The sequence below is a fragment of the Ochotona curzoniae genome, unplaced genomic scaffold (genome assembly GCF_017591425.1).
Source record: "Ochotona curzoniae isolate NIBS_2020 unplaced genomic scaffold, NIBS_Ocur_1.0 contig_584, whole genome shotgun sequence".
Taxonomy (NCBI): domain Eukaryota; kingdom Metazoa; phylum Chordata; class Mammalia; order Lagomorpha; family Ochotonidae; genus Ochotona; species Ochotona curzoniae.
Window position 1 is genome coordinate 290,597 of NW_024466480.1, and position 17,828 is coordinate 308,424.

Here is a 17,828-nt window from a genome sequence, read left to right on the forward strand (position 1 = left end):
CTCTGGACCTACTGTCTAACGAGGAGCTCTGAGCCCTGAGCCCCCAGGGTCTTCCAAGTGTAAATAATGAGCCAGCACCTTCAGACCTTGACTTTGCCGGTGGAAATCTGGCAGCATCTTTCTATGATAAATGCCCCTGCGAGCACCTGCTGGTCAGTAGTTCCCCTCTGTAGTCCAGAAAGTTGGGAGACGCCACTGGGATGTCAGGAGCATCTTTGCTTCTCATCAGGAAGAAAATGACAAGAATGAGGTACAAAGGGAGAGGGGATGTTTTAGTTTAGGAACTTGTGACATTTTAGGAACTTGGGTCTCATCACTGTCTCAATGATCTCACTCTGTCTTGTTCTTTCCTTGACACTGACATCTTCCCACTGACGCCTCTCTCAGGATAGTAGCAACTGAGCCTTGTGTGAACTTCCTTCACGTTGCCAAACAGAATCATGATAGTGGTGACAAGGATGCCAGGAACAATAGCACCATAAACATTCAAGAACAGTCTCTAAGCTACTTCATCTGTCTTTTTTTTTTTAAGATTTATTTTATTTTTATTGGAAAGGCGGATATACGGAGAGGAGAGATAGAGAGGAAGATTTTCCATCCGATGATTCACTCCCCAAGTGAGCGCAACGGGCCTAAGCCAGGAGCCTCTTCCAGGTCTGCCGCGCAGGTGCAGGGGTCCAAAGCTCCCAAAGCTTTAGGCCGTCCTCCACTGCTTTCCCAGGCCACAGGCAGGGAGCTGGATGGGAAGCAGGGCTGCCAGGACTAGAACCGGCACCCATATGGGATCCCGGGCGTGCAAGGCGAGGACCTTAACCACTGTGCCATCATGCCGGGCCCAACTGCCTCATCTTTCTACCTAATACTTCCAAGAGCATTCTTGAATGGGATAGTCTGGTGGAAGATGAGTTGGGCTGCAGACTCTGTTGGAGCATGGTCACCTGCCCATCACCTACACCTACACCTCATCCTGAGCAATCATTTCTCATTCCTTTCCACTAGGGAGAGACCTCCTGCTCACTGCGCCCCAAGTGACCACAATGGCCGGAGCTGAGCTAATCCCAAGCCAGGAGCCCTGAGCCTCTTCTAGGTCTCCCACGCAGGTGCAGGGTCCCAAGGCTTTGGGCCGTCTTTCACTGCTTTCCCAGGCCACAAGCAGGGAGCTGGATGAGAGGTGGGGCTGCCGGGATTAGAACCAGGTCCCCTATGGGATCCCGGTGTGTGCAAGTTGAGGACATTGGCTACCGCACCTGCCCAGCTTTTAACTTTTTTGCACACCTCTTGTAATCACTTCAACTACTTTTGCCACTAAAAACAATTTGAGTAATGTATCTTTCAGAAATCTTCATTCGTGAGACATGGAGAGGAACAGAAATTTTGATCACAGTAATAGACAAGTCCCAGGAGGGTCTCTTAGTTGACGAGGGGACCGATGAAGCGCTTACAGGCAGAGTGTGCACTGAGAGAAAGACTTCAAAGGTCAACGCACACTCTTGGGGTGAGCAGCAGTAAGTGCAGTGCGCCTCGTAAAAGCACTAGGAACACGTTTCGTGCAACTTGTAAAGAAAACTATTGAGTGCTCTTGCATCCATACTGACATAAGGGGTGTGTATTGTGATGCCATGGGTTCAACTTTAGTTTCAGAAGACAGCATCCCGTGTCACATTGTCAGATTCAAGTCTCAACTGCTCCATTTTCGATCCAATTCCTGTTCATGTGCACTGGGGGAGACCCCATGTTTCGGCATTTGCTTTCAACCTGCCAAAGCCCCTAGGTTTCTGAACAGTGTAGGGAGTTAACTAATGCAAAGAGGATGGTTCTTTGTCTTTAGCTGTGAAGGAAAAAAATGAGCAAACAAGGAACATAATAAAAAAATCTACAGCTCCATTCTACAATAACTCCCTAAGGTCCGTAATTACTGTTTCCTTACAGTTGAAGCAAACGCTTGCTGTGTTCATATTCTTTTCTGAGATTCTTTGTTATGCAATTTTTCATTTACTCCAACAGAATCTGAACTGTTAATATCATAAACTAGAGTTGGCCTTTGCCTGCCAAAGTTAGAGAACTGCAATCCATGAATCAAGAGGGATGACATGAATCTATTTTAACAGTGCACAGAACATTTGCAACTCCATGCTGGCTTTGGACCTTCTTTACTTTATGCCTAAATAAGGGGGCTGATCATAAAAACCGCTTCTCCATAAAAGAGATGAAAAGATGAGATAGCTAAAAAATATTTGAGAAGTACAGCTCTAACATCCCAGATACGATGTGAAGATCATGCTGAGTGCTTAAAAATGTTCCTTCAGGACTAAAAATCCAGACACTTCTAAACAGGTCCCTATTTCTAAGTAATTGAGTCACAGAAGACGCTAAGGTACCGTTTGTGATCCCGTGCTTTCCTGTGGTTATCTGCAGCTGACGAAACCACATAGAACACAATTTGACAGGCTCTGAAGGAGAGAAGTTATAGATGAAATGATTTATTTTTAAGTCTTTGATTAGTATCAGAACAGGTTTTGTGAATCCTATAGGAATCCCTCTTACCCCACTTGCCTGCTTCCCCTAACACGCCCTGTCTCCCTTCAACAATATTTGCAAGTCATCACTTTCGTCCGCTGTATTCACAGGCTGCACTGGACACTAATCATAATATTCAACATGCAAGACTCAAGAAGATGGCCAGATCACATACAAACATGGGTACAAACATGGGCTCAAAATGATCATTCTATCCTAAAGTGACCATTTCTTTCCTGCACTTTTTGGCATGCTCTACATGACAGATTAAAATGTCTCCTCCAACATGTTTTGCTTCCTAGCTCTGGCTTAGGACTCAACCTCTTGCCAGTGCAGACTGTGTAAGGCAGGGATGATGGCACACACATGTTTGGTTCATGCTCCCCACGTTGGAGACCTCAATTAAGTTCCAGCTACCAGCCTCTGTGTTGGTCATGACACCAACAATACAGGCATTGGGGGTGGGGGTCAGCTCTCCTCTTCCCTGAATCTCAAAGCAAAAGAGATAAGGCAGGGACTTCAGAAAACTGAGAGTGACAAAATCCTAAGAAAAACAAACAAAAAAACAAATAAATAAAAAACCCAAACCACAGTATTTCCGTATCCTAAACAATCGGTGTTCATGCTTCAATAGTACAACCCTAGCTTTTGTAACAGTTGCAAATCACACTGCTCTCCATTGCTTTGGAGTAGCATGCTGCTAACTTCAAAGACAGAAAGATTATTTCTTACTATTTGGTTGGTAGAGTTGGGTGTCTTTGATGGCATGTTGGGGTTAATGTTTTTGGACATTTTAATATTGTTCAGATTAATGTCACTAAAGCAGGGGTATACAGAAGGTGATTGAACTGGCACTGTTGAGACAGATGGCAGGCGTTATATGATAATCAAACTTGGAACTGAGGTGGAGTTCTTGAAAATATGGGAATAAAACCTATCTCCAGAAATCATGAATTTCCAAATAACATACACCAAAATGTTTTTTAATGACATTTATTCTATCAATCCATGTGTTAGATCCATGATGTCCTCAACGGAAATGATGTACAATTTCTGTACAACTGTTAGTACGGTGCAGCGGGCTAACAGCACCCCGAGGTAATTCCAGGGTTAAGATGCAAGTTGAGAGATTGTGACACCTGAAGTGTTTTGAAATCTCTGGCTGCTGTGTGTTAATGAGAAACTGAAACCCCTGGCTCAGGCCATTGGGTGCTGCAGTTTCTGGAGTGTGGGCAGGAGTTGCCATTGTAAAGCTTGGAAAATAAAAACTCATCCTACGCTTTGGTCCAGCGTGATCTCTCGCTGCATGCCCAAGTGCCTGCTTTCCCTGAAACGAACAATATTTCCTTTTACACAAGGTTCCCAGGTTATTTTGAAAGCCAAAATGTCACACGTGTCTCAGAATTCCATCTCATCAGCTTCACAGACAGCGTTGAACTCAGACGGTCCCTCCTCCTGGGGCTGTTCCTCTCCATGTACCTGGTCACGCTGCTCGGGAACCTGCTCATCATCCTGGCTGTCACCTCTGACTCCCACCTGCACACACCCATGTACTTCTTCCTCTGCAACCTGTCCTTGGCTGATGCTGGGCTCACCTCCACCACGGTTCCCAAGATGCTTGTGGACATCCACACTCATAGCCCAGTTATCTCCTATGCCGGCTGCCTGACTCAGATGTCTGTGTATCTCCTCTTTGTATGCATGGATGATTTTCTTCTAACAGTGATGGCTTATGACCGGTTTGTCGCCATCTGTCACCCCCTGCATTACCAGGTCATCATGAACCCCCGCCGCTGTGGCATTCTACTTTTACTGTCCTTCGTGGCCAGCCTGTTGGATTCGCTGCTCCATAATTTGATCATCTTACAAAGTTCCTGCTTCAAGGGAGTGGAAATTGCTAATTTCTTCTGCGACCCATCTCAGCTTCTCAACCTGACTTGCAATGACACCTTCAGCAGTGACATAGTCACATATATTGTAAGCGTCATGTATGGCTTCATCCCAATGTCAGGCATCCTCTTCTCTTACTACAAAATTGTCTCCTCCATCCTGAGAATCCCATCTCCAGGCAGCAGGTACAAAACATTCTCCACCTGTGGCTCTCACCTCACTGTGGTTTGCTTATTTTATGGAGCAGGCCTTGGTGTGTATCTCAGTTCAGCTTTCTCTGGTTCTGCTGGAAAGGGTGCCTTGGCCTCAGTGGTGTACACGGTGGTCACCCCCATGCTGAACCCCTTTATCTACAGCCTGCGGAACAAGGAAATTAAGAGAGCCATGTGCATGCTCTTCAAAAACACAGCCTCAACTCGGTCCTTCTGCCACACATTTGGACTTGGTGGGGACAAGCAGCAGACCTAAACATTAGTTCTTCAAAAAATTAACCTCCTTCAACTCTTGATATATGAGGCCCATTTTTTCCCCATAGTTCTGTCTGAATATTGCCTCTTTTAGTACTTTTAATGTAGAATATTATGGTTATTTTTTATAATATGTCTCTACCGCTGCTCTCCTGAGACTCATTTACCTATAGACTTCTCTGTGTATTATTTTTTATATCTTTTACCTCTCCGTAATTCGTAGGTATGCTCCACACACATTTTGAATCTATCTAACTTAAATTTGTACATGCTTTTAGGGTGCCTGTTTAGGGAACCACCGTTGGTGATTTAACAAATCTCACGCCTGGGGCTCATCACAAAAGATTCTGGTTTCTTCAAACTTTTTGAACTGAGATGAGCACTTTCTCAGGAACTTTGAAGATTTGCTGGAAACTCCGCTCCTTTTTTTTTTTTTTTCTTCTGACTTTGAACAATCTGGTTATCATCTGCTCTGGTGATTAATTTTATTTGGATTGACTTTAGTGGAAGTTTGTTGAGCTTTCTGAGCGTATATTTTTGCTTCCTCATTCACTATCTGAAGGTTTTGAATTTCACTTTGTGGCTTCCACATGGCTCCACTCCCCGGCCTGGCACCCACCAGCAGCCAGCAGGCTGCTGGAAGTTTCAACCCTAGACCCAAGGTTGCCCCCTCCCCAATCCATTTACACCGCAATGATTGCTTCACATTTTTGCTGCAAAATTAAAACTACACTGAAACAACATGTTAAAAATAAACATATAAATGCTAGTGAATAAATTATTTGAAAAGCCAAAAATTGGCTGACTCTGTATATTTTACCTATATAGCTTGCTATTGAACACTATGATACATGCACTCCATGGCCAGACCATAGAAATGACTATTACCTCCATGGTTAGGGTTCTGAGTCCAGCAATTCAGTTGGGGGAATCCCCATAGAAACATCATCTGAGTTGATCTCAGAGCTGATTCTTGTGTGTGCTTACCAAGAAAGGGTCCAGCACCAGTCTATCACCAAAATTGGCTTAAGTACACGCTGGTGGTTGCAATTGCTGTGTCAGTTTTGTCTCCATCCTGTGTTTCATACAAACCAATGGGTGTTGCAGCCCAGCTCGATCCACTACACATTCGGCTCTCATGCAAACCAGTCACAATGACCTGCATTAACCCCCAACCGGCCCACATCCTTCCCTGGATCCCATGCTTGCCAGTACACAGAGCAGACTGGTCCAGTGTGTCCCACATCCCATTCAGCTCTCATACATGTCAATGGGCATTGAAGTCTAGTTCAACCCAATCAGCCCCACTATCCAGCCAATACACATCTACCAGTGGGTGCCACTCTCTGTCTAGCCATGCCTGCTCCAGTCTTGGTTCTTGTGCTCACCAGTTGCAGTGGCAACCCTAGAGTGAGGTGCCCACTGTATCCTTCCTGGGACCACCCCCACTCCCGTATCTTGCACTCTCCCGGTGGTTCTGCGGTTTGACTTGACAGAATGTGCCCCTCGTGCCAATATGTACCAGTTAAAGCACAGACAATGCCCAACAAAACCACACCTACTCTGAATTATGCAGGCACCAGTAGGAACAGTCAATCCAACCTGACTTTCCCCTGATCCAACTCACACGAGGCCAGTAAGTATTGTTGCTCTGCTCAGCCTGGTCTGCCCCCAACCTGCACCAAATGTGTGCCAGTGGGAACCATTACCCTGACCATTGTCAGGGCTGCTCCCTATTGTGGTTCTTACACTCACCTGCAGGGATTATGTCCCAACAGTGGAGTTCCTGCAGCTCCTCCATGAGAACCTCTCCCAATGTCAGATCTCACGCGCATTGGTGGGTGTATGGGCCAGTCCAACCTACTGAGTCCACCTCCTGTCCTAGCAGGAACATTCGCCTTTCCTGACTGGCCTTCACCCATTCTGATTTTAACTATGGGGTGCTACAGCCCAACCAAGCCTGATCCACATCCAGACACAGCTCACACATGGCTCAGCAGGGTTAGAGAACTAGCCCAACTTATCCTACACCTGCCTTGGTATTTAGGAGCACCAGTGGCTGGGAGATTCAGACACATGCAGCTTTGCCCAGACTATTTATCTGTAAGATGATTGTTTTGAGTCTGTCTTTGGAAAATAAAATATCACTACATATTTAAAGACAGTTAACTACTTTATTTCTGGTGATGCAATTTATTCCTTCAACTTGGTTTATTCCCAAATTTCTATGTAGTGCTTGTAGTCTCTGTTCAGGCATGAAAAAAAAAAATCTTTCCATTTTCTGAGTAGATTTCAAACAGGAAAAGACCCATACCAAGGGAAAAACCATCACCACGGATATACAAAGTTTCATCAGCAATGACTGCAAGCAAACACATAACAGCAAAGTGAGTAACACAGAAAAAAAAAATGGGTAGATTTCTGGATACATAATCTACCTGAATCAGGATAACACAGGAAAACTGAAAAAAACAAAAAAAAACCAAGAAACAAGACAGAAACTGAATCTGTAAGACACACACACCTAAAAACAAAAGCCCAGGAATGTGTGGCTTCGCTGATGAATTCCACCCAAATTTTAATGAAGAACTTACTACCAAAAAATTTTTTACATTATTTTTTAAAAGGAAAATTAGCAAATCCCCTGAAAATTCCTTTTAGGAGACCAGAGAAATGGACAGCAGAGAACCATAAATCAATACCCCTGAGGAACACAGATGCAAAAATTCTCAACAACATCAACGAAACAGGAAGCAAGATTCCTACTGTATACCTTATATAAAAATAAATTGAAAATCAATCATTTTGGATCTGACATCATCAAATTACTAGAAGGAAACATCTAGAAAGGGAAAAAAAATGCTACAAGGCAAACCAAAAGGAAATATTAAGGATACTGTTGCCAAGACACAGGCAGTAGGCAAAACTTTCGAGAAGATCCCAGAAGCAAAGAGAATGAAAGTTCATAGCAAGAAGCACAGATGAGGTTTTCCGCTGGAAATGTTCCAGATACACTTTGTCTCCATTCCCTCTTCACCACTGTCAGCCAGTCCTTTGAGACTGGGATACCCTAGACCTATGGGCTAATGAGGAGCTCTGAGCACTGAGTCACTGAGCCCCAAGCATCCTACAAATGTAAATAATGAGCCAGCACCTTAGGACCTGGACTGGCATTCTGTTCTACGACAAATACCACAGTGAGCACCTGCCCGAGGAGGACCTGGCGTGAGTGTGGCTAATCTCAAGACCTGAGCCAAGAATCGTGAGGCGCCACTGCATGAGGGGGAAGAAGAGGAATAATGGAGTCCTCACCCTGGGCCATGCCTCAGCTGAGAGTCATTCCGGCCCGGTAGGTGCTGGGGGAGGAGGGGCTGTTAGAGAGATCTGGGAATGTCAGAAGAATTGTTTTCTCATAGTCAGGATGAAAATGGTTGTTGCGATAGACAGAGGGAAAGCAGCCAACACAATGTGTTGGCAGTTCGTGGTCCTCCAAACAGGCCTGGATAATCTCAAAGTTTTTTCTTTCCTCTCTTGTCCCGTCCAGCAGGACAGTCAATGGGGGGTCGCAACCACCTAGGAGAGAATGGGGGACGAGAGACATGAAGAATGGACAGCAAGACAGGATGTCTGATCAAGCTGTCAGTTTATTGATTTTAATTGAGGGTTTTTATATTCTCCAGTAACTAAGACTCAGGGAGGAAAGGAGACACTAGGATGCAAGCCATGGTCTCCAGACCCATTGTTCTTGAGCAGCCACCATATTAACAGTAGTAACCAGCATATCGACAATAGCATAGGTAATCAGTAACATGATGTTGGCAGGTACAGCATAAATCACATTCTAAAACAGTTGCTAGAAACAATTGAAGCTAAGCATGTGATTAGTTTCATAACTTCTTTCCCAAGCATCTAGCCAGCCAGGGATTTTCCACTGGCCCATAGTTCTATATTCAAAATGGCTTCAGTGTGGCTACAGTACATGGTTCCTGACATGGCTTCAGTGTGGCTACAGTACACGATTCCTGACATGGCTTCAGTGTGGCTATAGTACACGGCTCCTGACACTCTCTCATCCACAAGTCTTCCCATTGGGAGAAAGGAGTGGCCACTGAGTCTATATCCTGCCTCTGCAAACACAAGCATGATCATGAAATTGAGCATGCCAGCAACCAAAGCATCATGGAACGTATGCTCTGTGATTTCAATAGCTTGCTCCATTGCACTACATCATCTGTCAAGTTGCATTTGCACACTTCATCTTTTTCTAGAAGACAAGTTCAACATTTAGATAGAAGGAAAAGAAGCCACATGTGGACCAGGGGATCGGACTCCAGTCCACGTGGCCAATCTTGCCCGCTGGGGACCCAAGCAATTGTTTCAGACTTCTGTCTTTTCAGGAAGAGTATCCCTGATTACCGTGCTCTGACGCCGTAGCTGGAGTGTCAGATTCCATGCTTACTGCAGGAGCTGGAAAGAGCTTGACAATGGATCCCAAATGTACCTGATGTTTTGATCTGCTGTCGGATAACTGGGAAAGAATGGACATCCTTAATGCATCAGACACAGAGAAAATAAACTTTTTGTATCCTGCCCACTGCACTGTTTATTTTCTTTTAATATATTTTTATTACATTTAATTTTATAACAACTTTTCATAAGCTCTGAGGTTCCCCCTTCCCCTCCCCTTGCCCTCCCCCTGTGGTGGATTGCTCCAGTATTACAGTTCAAATCTAGTCTTGTTTCTTTCAATGCAAGCATGTGCCTTGCCTAGTGTCCAGTATCTTATTGCCCAGCTGAATTCAACAGTTTCTTGGGGAGACCAACTCTGGTCTGGAGACATAGCTGGAAGATTATCGTTCTGACCAATTAAATGCCATAACATAACATCAACGACAGTTTCCGACATGATGGGGTTAATTAACATTGTAATAGTACATTTCACAGGTACCCTTTTACAAATTGTCAGCATTTCAACTTAAATTAAGGCAAACATGCACTGTTTATTTCTGTGCTGTGTTGGTGCGGAAGGTCTTCTTGGGATCCTTGACACTAGCCATTGTCATCCATGTTGACTCACTGAGGAGATCACATCAAGTGAAGGATGAATTGGAAATGGCAGCTGCCTATGTGTTCTATAAATAATAACAAATGGACCCAAGCTGGACAACATACATTTTAGGCAATGCTGTTATTAATTGATTCTTTTGTTTAATCTCTCAACTGAAATATTTCCTGCCTTCATATTATACTTTCCCTTTTTATAGGAGATTTTGTTGCTTTTATTTTTACAAGAGAGGATTTCAAAGCTGACAGAGACACAGCCCAAAGAATGTGACATTATTTTGGATCCAGCTTTTTTTTTTTACAATCCACGCACAAATTTTTGATAAGACATCTTTTGTACAATTACAAAATCATAGATTCCAACTATTTTCTGTGTTGAAATGATTTCGCACTTTAATTTCTATTCATCCTAAAACCTTGGAGCGTATAAATATACCCTTATAAACATACATACTCTGTACTGGAGGACAAGCAAAGATATTCTTTCTGTGATTGTACAGATATTGTGTTGCACAGAGGAGGCATCACCCGTCTCTATTCCACATTGAACAAATATTTCGCGGGCTCAGAATAATAACTTTCTGTGGTGTATGTGGCTTCAATACACCTGAGGCTTTCCAAGTTTTATCTGCAACCTTCTCAGGAATGCACAACAACTCGACACAACATGATCACATCGGCTTGTGTCTCATAAAGGACACGTAAAGGTTAACATCTACAACAATGCTACTGCTTTGGCTATTCCGAAACAAAGGCAGGCACTGTTTTAGATATGGGAGAAACATAGAGTCTGGGGTGGAAATTGTTTTGTCTGCAATGAGACATATTGTAGAGTTAGGCATTACTGTAGCTTCCAGTACTTTGGATCGTGGTATTTTTTCAGTTGAATCTTGTGATTTCCATCAGGATGGAATTCTGTGTTGAAAAAAAAAGCATCGGGGAAGACATTTAGGTTTTAAACATTCCCTGGATGTTGTACTGTTTTAGAAATGAGCATCACTCTGTTCATAGCCAGTGGAGAATACCGGCATGAACACAAAGGGGTGGAGAGCTTGGTACACGTTTGACTGAATGACTTTAATGAAAATTGGAAGTTCCTCAGAGACAAGGATAGTAGTTACAAACCGAATGATTGTTAAAAGGCATAGGATAAGACACCCACCTCCCACACACGGGAGAGCCTGGATTCATATCCAGGTCTGGTCAGACTCCAAGTTCCTGCTAATGCAGATGCTGCGAGGCCATAGGGATGGCTCAGCTTCTTGGATTTCTGCAGCATCTGTGGCATTCCTGGATAGCATGCCAGTCCCAGTTCCATTTTGGTCCAACCAGAAACAAGGCAGCTTTTGGGAAGTGCACCAGTGAGAACGCTCTTGTTCCCATTTCCGTTCCTGCTACTCATAAAGACAACTCTCATCTGAGTGCGTGCTTCCATGTGAACAGCAAGAAAATCAGAAAACTAAGAAAGATTAAACTTTACTCATCACAACGGCCAAAATAGTTCTTGATTGTGAGGCCGCAGCTTTTATTCCGTGTTTACAAAATGCAATCTTTTAGCAGGGAACTTATGAACAGCACAGGTAAAAGCCATGTGTGTGCTCTTAAAATCAAAGTCGATGTATCTGTTCATTAGAACACTGTATTTCTTACAGAGAAAGGAGCTATCTATTCTTTCTGGCATTTGCCGAAAATGGACTTGTTTGGTCTAACGCTGTTGGTCTTCTAAGATTTTTAGCGGAGTGTTTGCACAGCAAGTGTGACAGAGGAAGTGAAAAACAGAGAAGCCATTCTTGAGAATTCTAAAAAGATTGAGGTTGTTACCATCGAGGGAAATGGCAGACACAGTTGTGGCCCCAAATGGTTAACACGAGAGGGGTCGTCAGATTATCCCATACACCAAAATGGTTGGACTTCAAACTAGATTTCACCAAAACAAACACGTTTTTAAATTCCATATTCCATAATTCTTTTGAAGAACACTTGTATTGCAGCCATGACTGTTTCATTAAAAATGTATACAGTTCCATTTTCTGTTCCAGAAGGAGTCCAAGTTGTTCTGAAACCCGAAATCTCACGCGTGTTGTCTCAGAATTCCACCTCTTGGGCTTCTCCGAGGATCCAGAGCTGCAGCCCCTCCTCCTGGGACTGTTCCTCTCCATGTACCTGGTCACGCTGCTCGGGAACCTGCTCATCATCCTGGCTGTCACCTCCGACTCCCACCTGCACACACCCATGTACTTCTTCCTCTGCAGCCTGTCCTTGGCTGACGCAGGGCTCACATCCACCATGGTTCCCAAAATGATTGTGGGCAACCTCACCCATAGCACAGTCATCTCCTATGCCGGCTGCCTGACTCAGATGTCTCTCTTCATCATTTTTGTCATCATGGATGATTTTCTTCTGACAGTGATGGCCTATGACCGGTTTGTTGCCATCTGCCACCCCCTGCATTACCAGGTCATCATGAACCCCCGCCGCTGTGGCACCCTACTTCTGCTGTCCTTTGTGGCCAGCCTTTCTGATTCCCTGCTGCACAATGTGATCTTATTACCAGTTGCATGCTTTAAGGAGGTAGAAGTTTCCAGTTTCTTCTGTGATCCTTCTCAACTTCTCAACCTTATTTGTTCTGACATATTCACCCACGACGTGGTCATGTACAGTGTCAGTATCCTATATGGCTTCGTCCCTATGTCAGGGATCCTCTTCTCCTACTATAAAATTGTGTCCTCCATCCTGAGGGTCCCATCTCCAGGTGGCAGGTACAAAGCCTTCTCCACCTGTGGCTCTCACCTCACAGTGGTTTGCTGCTTTTATGGAACAGGCCTTGGTGTGTATCTCAGTTCATCTTTCTCACTCTCTCCCAGGAGGTGTGCAGCAGCCTCAGTGGTGTACACGGTGGTCACCCCCATGCTGAACCCCTTTATCTACAGTCTGAGGAACAGGGACATCAAGAGGGCCACGAGGAGGCTCCTGGGCATGGAAATCTAACCTCAGTACCTCTGTCATCCTCCTCGATTGTAGATTGGTAAAGGATTTGGGTGTCAGAAAACCTTACCTCTCTCAGCACGTCATATGTGAAGCCATCATGGCTTTGTTTTCTGCACATTTTTAAAAAAGATTTACTTTGTTTTTATTGGAAAGTCAGATAGATAGAGAGTGGGAGAGACAGAGGAAAAGATCTTCCACCTGATGATTCACACCCCAAGCAGCCACAATGGCTGGAGCTGTGCCTATCCCAAGCCAGGAGCCAGGAGCTTCTCCCAGGTCTCCCACATGGGTGAAGGGTCCCAAGGCTTTGGGCCATTCTCCATTGCTTTCCCAGGCCACAAGTAGAGAGCTGGATGGGAGGTGAGGCTACCAGGATTAGAATCAGCTTGGAAAGCAGCTGAAGCTGGCTACAGTATTTTTGTGGAAGACCCAGGTTCTGTTCTGACTGGCTCTGGTCTCACCATCACTTCTTGTTGGGGTCTTTGATATGTGGTCCAGCAGATGGGATTTGTGAAATAAAACAATCTAAGAAGCCTAAATATGTGTTGAATCTTTGCATAATGGAGTGCTAAGCCTGTGATTGGGACAGGAAACCAAATATATGCAGCGTAAAAATTAAATTAAAAAGAAGGGTAATAGTGGATGGGGAATGCAGACCTAGTGAGGCCCATTGGGAATCAACACTATGCTTGTAAATATATTTTCTAAATTTATTTTCTTTAGGTAAACCAGTTGTTAGAAGGGAAATAAGAAGGAGACTGTAGAGGAAAAGTCTACTATTGCATTCTGTTAAAATTTCACAACTGTATTTCCATTCTCAAGCTCATGGAATTTGGAAGGCCCAGACAACTTGGCTGTTTTCCCAGCAGTCCTGGTGTGACAGCCCCAGCTCTCACTGCTCACAGGGCATGCCTACAGATGGACCCTCATTTCCCAGTGAGGTCCCTGGCTATGGGCACCCATCCCAGTGAGTTTTGTTGGACCCCGGGGCTGAAGGAGGGTGAGTGGAGTCATCAGAGGTCAGCAGAATAGTGGAGATCATTTGTTTTATGGGAGAAACCAACAGGTGGTGGAAAGAATTCATTCCTTTCACTCTGGTTCATTGCAGAGTAAGTCAGGATATTTACATCACACTTTATAACAGAAACAACTGAATGATTTTATGTGCATGGAGTCTTTCATATATCATGGAAAATGCATAATATCATGATGTTTTATTACCCTTTGTGCAAACTTTTCAAATAATCACATACTACTATGATTGCATGGACGTCAATTCTAAGATATACGCTTAAATCAATAGTTTGGTAAGAGACATAACTTCTAAGTGGAAATTCATTCAAATGATTAACAAGCCATATGTTGCCAGACATCAATTTCTAATGCAAACAAATGCCTTGAAAACAAATAAAACAACAACAACAACAACAAAACTGTGTTGAGTCTAGTAAAATGAAAGAAATTAAAAATGGTATTGCGTTTTTTGGATAGAACATCTAATGCTCTCTTGATTTTATGATTAATCCAATGCTTTCACACACACACACACACACGTTCCATATTCAGTTGAAGTTGAAATCCAAAGTTTGAGTTTTAAGCCAAGATGCTGCACTTGCAAGTCAGCAGCAAAGGAGCACAGGTGAGATGCCTTGTGTCTTGGTCCTACTGGCTAATGAGGAGTTCTGAGCTCAGAGCCCCCAGGGTCTTCCAAGTGTAAATAATGAGCCAGCACCTTCAGACCTTGGCTTTGCCGGTGGAAATCTGGCAGCTTCTTTCTATGATAAATGCCCCTGTGAGCACCTGCAGGAGAAGGAGGACATGTTGTGAGTCTGTCTCTTCTTCCATCCAGAGTCAAAGATGGGAGGCACCACTGCCTGAAGGGAAGGAGAGAAGCAGCAGAGCCCTAACAGGGCTACCCCTCACGTGCTTTCTGGTAAGTTCTTAGGGAGACAGCAAACGGATTTGCACGGATCTGTGGAATGTCAGGAGTATTGCTTTGTCATCAGCGGGAAGAAAAATCCCAGCTGTGTAAGGACAAAGCAGAGGGCTTGTTTTAGCTGCTCAAGTTGTGAAGTTTTATAAACTTGGTTCTCATCAGTGTCTCCAAGATCTCATCCTGAGATTGTTTTTTTTCTTTCCTTCCCACTGGCATCTCCTTCATGACAGTAGCCACTAAGTCTGTATATAAACTTCCTTCAAATTTCCAAACATAATTGTGATCGTTATGATAAGACTTCCGGTAATCAGTTTGTGAATTAGACCACCTCATCCTACTGTTTAATGCCTCAGGGCACAGAACACATATCCTTTCACTTTATGTAGAGAAGAGCTCAGCACTTTTGGGTAACTTTCTTGTGTCAGCTGTTCAGGTAGGAAGTGAAGCCACTTCTGAACCAGGAATTGGGTTCCAGACGCTATTGTAGCATGGCCACCCTCCCCTTCTCATGTCCCAAGCAATCCTTTCATGATTTTTTTCCTCTGGGAACAGAGCTGCTGATCACTGTTCTGTCTCTTGTGGTTTGCTTGTAGACCACAGTGGGCAGCAGCCAGTAAGTCATGACCAAGTTCAAAGCTAACATCACAGAAAGGGCAATCACAGGGTCATACAGGAACAGCCTTCTCTTGACCCTCTCTAGGATTTCACATCAGCCTTCAACTCCTTGCACGCCTCCTGAAATCACTCCACTTCATGTGAAAAAGTAACACGAAATTGAGGTGTTAGATCCCAATTCTACTGCAGGAAACGCAGAGAGATGAACACAGGAGCTCAGAGGTACCTCATGTGACCTGTTGGAACTCTACTGAAACATTCTGATGCTTGGAGCCAGTGGAGATCGCTAATACAGCAGACCCAGGGACAATGTCATTTGCAAGCTAGTCTACTCAACTGACCACTCTTCTTCTGTGGGGTGGGTTCTCAGAATCTGTGACAGTGGGCACGGCCAGCTGGCAAAACTGGTGCCTCCGTGGCAACACTGCTTTGAGCAATGAATGACCTTGTCATGAAAGGTTGCTCTCTGTAACAGACGGATATCCAAAGATGGATAAAATATGCTTTAGCTATTGTGATTGGGATTTGAAAGTTAATCTTCATAAATTTTAATGAAATATAACTTGGTTAACACTATTCATTTCTGTCTCTCTACTGGTACTTGTTACTCCTGCCACGGTCTGAGAGAACTTCAAATGTTCGTGGAAAACAGGAGCAGTTGTGGACAATTCTCAAACATTTTTTTTCTAATAATCTACATTCAAGTTTTTTGATAACATTTACTTTCCACATATAGTTATACCAAAAAGAGTTACACCAAGAATGATTTTTGCATTAAATGAAACACACTTTCAGCATTCCCAAAGCATGTTTAAGCCAGAGCATGTCCCCACAAAGGTGGACTCTGTGTGTTTGGGAAGAATGACTGACTCCCACGCCTGCATGTGTTGCTTACACAGAGGAGGCCTCCAGGGCCTATGTATTCCATCCTGAACCGAGTGGTCCATGCCTCACGGTCACTGGCCCTAGCCAGTGTGGCTTCCACACATCCACTGCTGTCTTGCCAGTAACTTGATCCCTTCCAGGAATTTGATGGAATCAGGGATGCATGGGCACATCGGAAGAGCATGGGCTGGTAAGTCCGAGGTGGACATGAAGGTCTGGTAACTTCACTTCATGGAGTCTACAGTACAACTCTTCTTGAGGAATCCTGACAAACGAAGGCAGAGATATTCAGGTGTGCAATAAAAGAAGCAGATGAGGCAGATGTTCTACCTGAGGTGAGACACGTTATAAAACTGGGCATCATTGCAGCTTCCGGTCTGTTTTGACCATGACTTTCAGGATAAACTTGCTCTTTCTGTGACAAAATCCATATTAAAAAATAAGAATAATAAAAACCACAAGACGTGTGCAAGTTCTAACCTCCCCCTGGATTCTAAACCTGTCACAGATACGAGATGTTCTGTGTATTTCCAGAAGATGATGGAATTACAGAGAGGTGGCAAGATTTGCAGGCATGTGTGTATCCCAGGTGAATGATTCTTGAGTGGCATGCTGATTTCTTTATATCTTTCCCATCTCACTGGTTCCACCATTCAGCAGAAAGAAATCAATATCCCCCTCTCAGGTGAGATCTCATGAAATGACTGCTTCCAAACATTCCACTGCGAGATATTGATTGTTCATCTTAAAGGACAGAGAAGGCAGTAATCATTTTTTTTCCCAGGACAGCAAATACAGCCGGTGTATAGCAAGATGGCATTTTAAACCAAAACCAATTTCAGGAATGGTCTTTAAGAAATTTGCACATGTGAGACATCGAGAGAGGTACAAAAATTATGAAAATGTGGTCATTGTAATAGACAAGGCAAATTATGTCCTCCCTGGCAGGGATGGGACAGACCCACGGATTAAACGAGATGCGTGTGCCCAAGAGAAAGAATAAAAATCAAATGTCAGAGCACACTCCGGCATTTAGCGGTAGTATGTGCAATGCACTTCTTAAAAGGACTATGAACATGTTTCTTGCAGTTTGTAAAGAAAACTCTTTCGGTGCTCTGAAATCAGTGCTGACATAAAGGAGTTTGTGTTGTGCTGCTGTGGATGAGAGCTCCACTTGGGAAGACCACAGACTACGTCACAGTGCTTGTGGCTGCTTGATCACTCCACTCCTGATCCATTCCTGTTCTTGTGCCCCTTGGCGTACACCAGATGTTAATACAAGACATGAGTTCCTGCCATCACGTAGGAGACTTGGCTGCAGTCTCTGGCTTCAGATTTGTTAGGTATTATGGGCATTTGAGGGAGTGAACCAATGGATAGAAAATGGCTATATCTTTCTGCCTTGGGAATAAAAATGGAAAAGTGATGAAAATAATATAAAATTTACAGCAACTGCCTATAATAGT

The 17,828-nt window shown here is 44.0% G+C and overlaps 2 protein-coding genes across 2 annotated transcripts; both read left to right on the forward strand.

Annotated features, from left to right (window-relative positions):
- Nucleotides 1–3,541: 3,541 nt before the first annotated feature.
- LOC121162878 (olfactory receptor 18-like) lies at nt 3,542–4,875 on the forward strand. The gene is made up of 2 exons (XM_040990113.1): nt 3,542–3,615; nt 3,771–4,875. Exons 1-2 carry the CDS (start codon nt 3,542–3,544, stop codon nt 4,873–4,875), a joined length of 1,179 nt encoding a protein of 392 aa, XP_040846047.1.
- A 6,920-nt stretch (nt 4,876–11,795) lies between these two features.
- Nucleotides 11,796–12,926, forward strand: LOC121162879 (olfactory receptor 18-like). Its single transcript, XM_040990114.1, has one exon. The coding sequence runs from the start codon at nt 11,796–11,798 to the stop codon at nt 12,924–12,926; it is 1,131 nt and encodes a 376-aa protein (XP_040846048.1).
- The last annotated feature ends 4,902 nt before the right edge of the window (nt 12,927–17,828 follow it).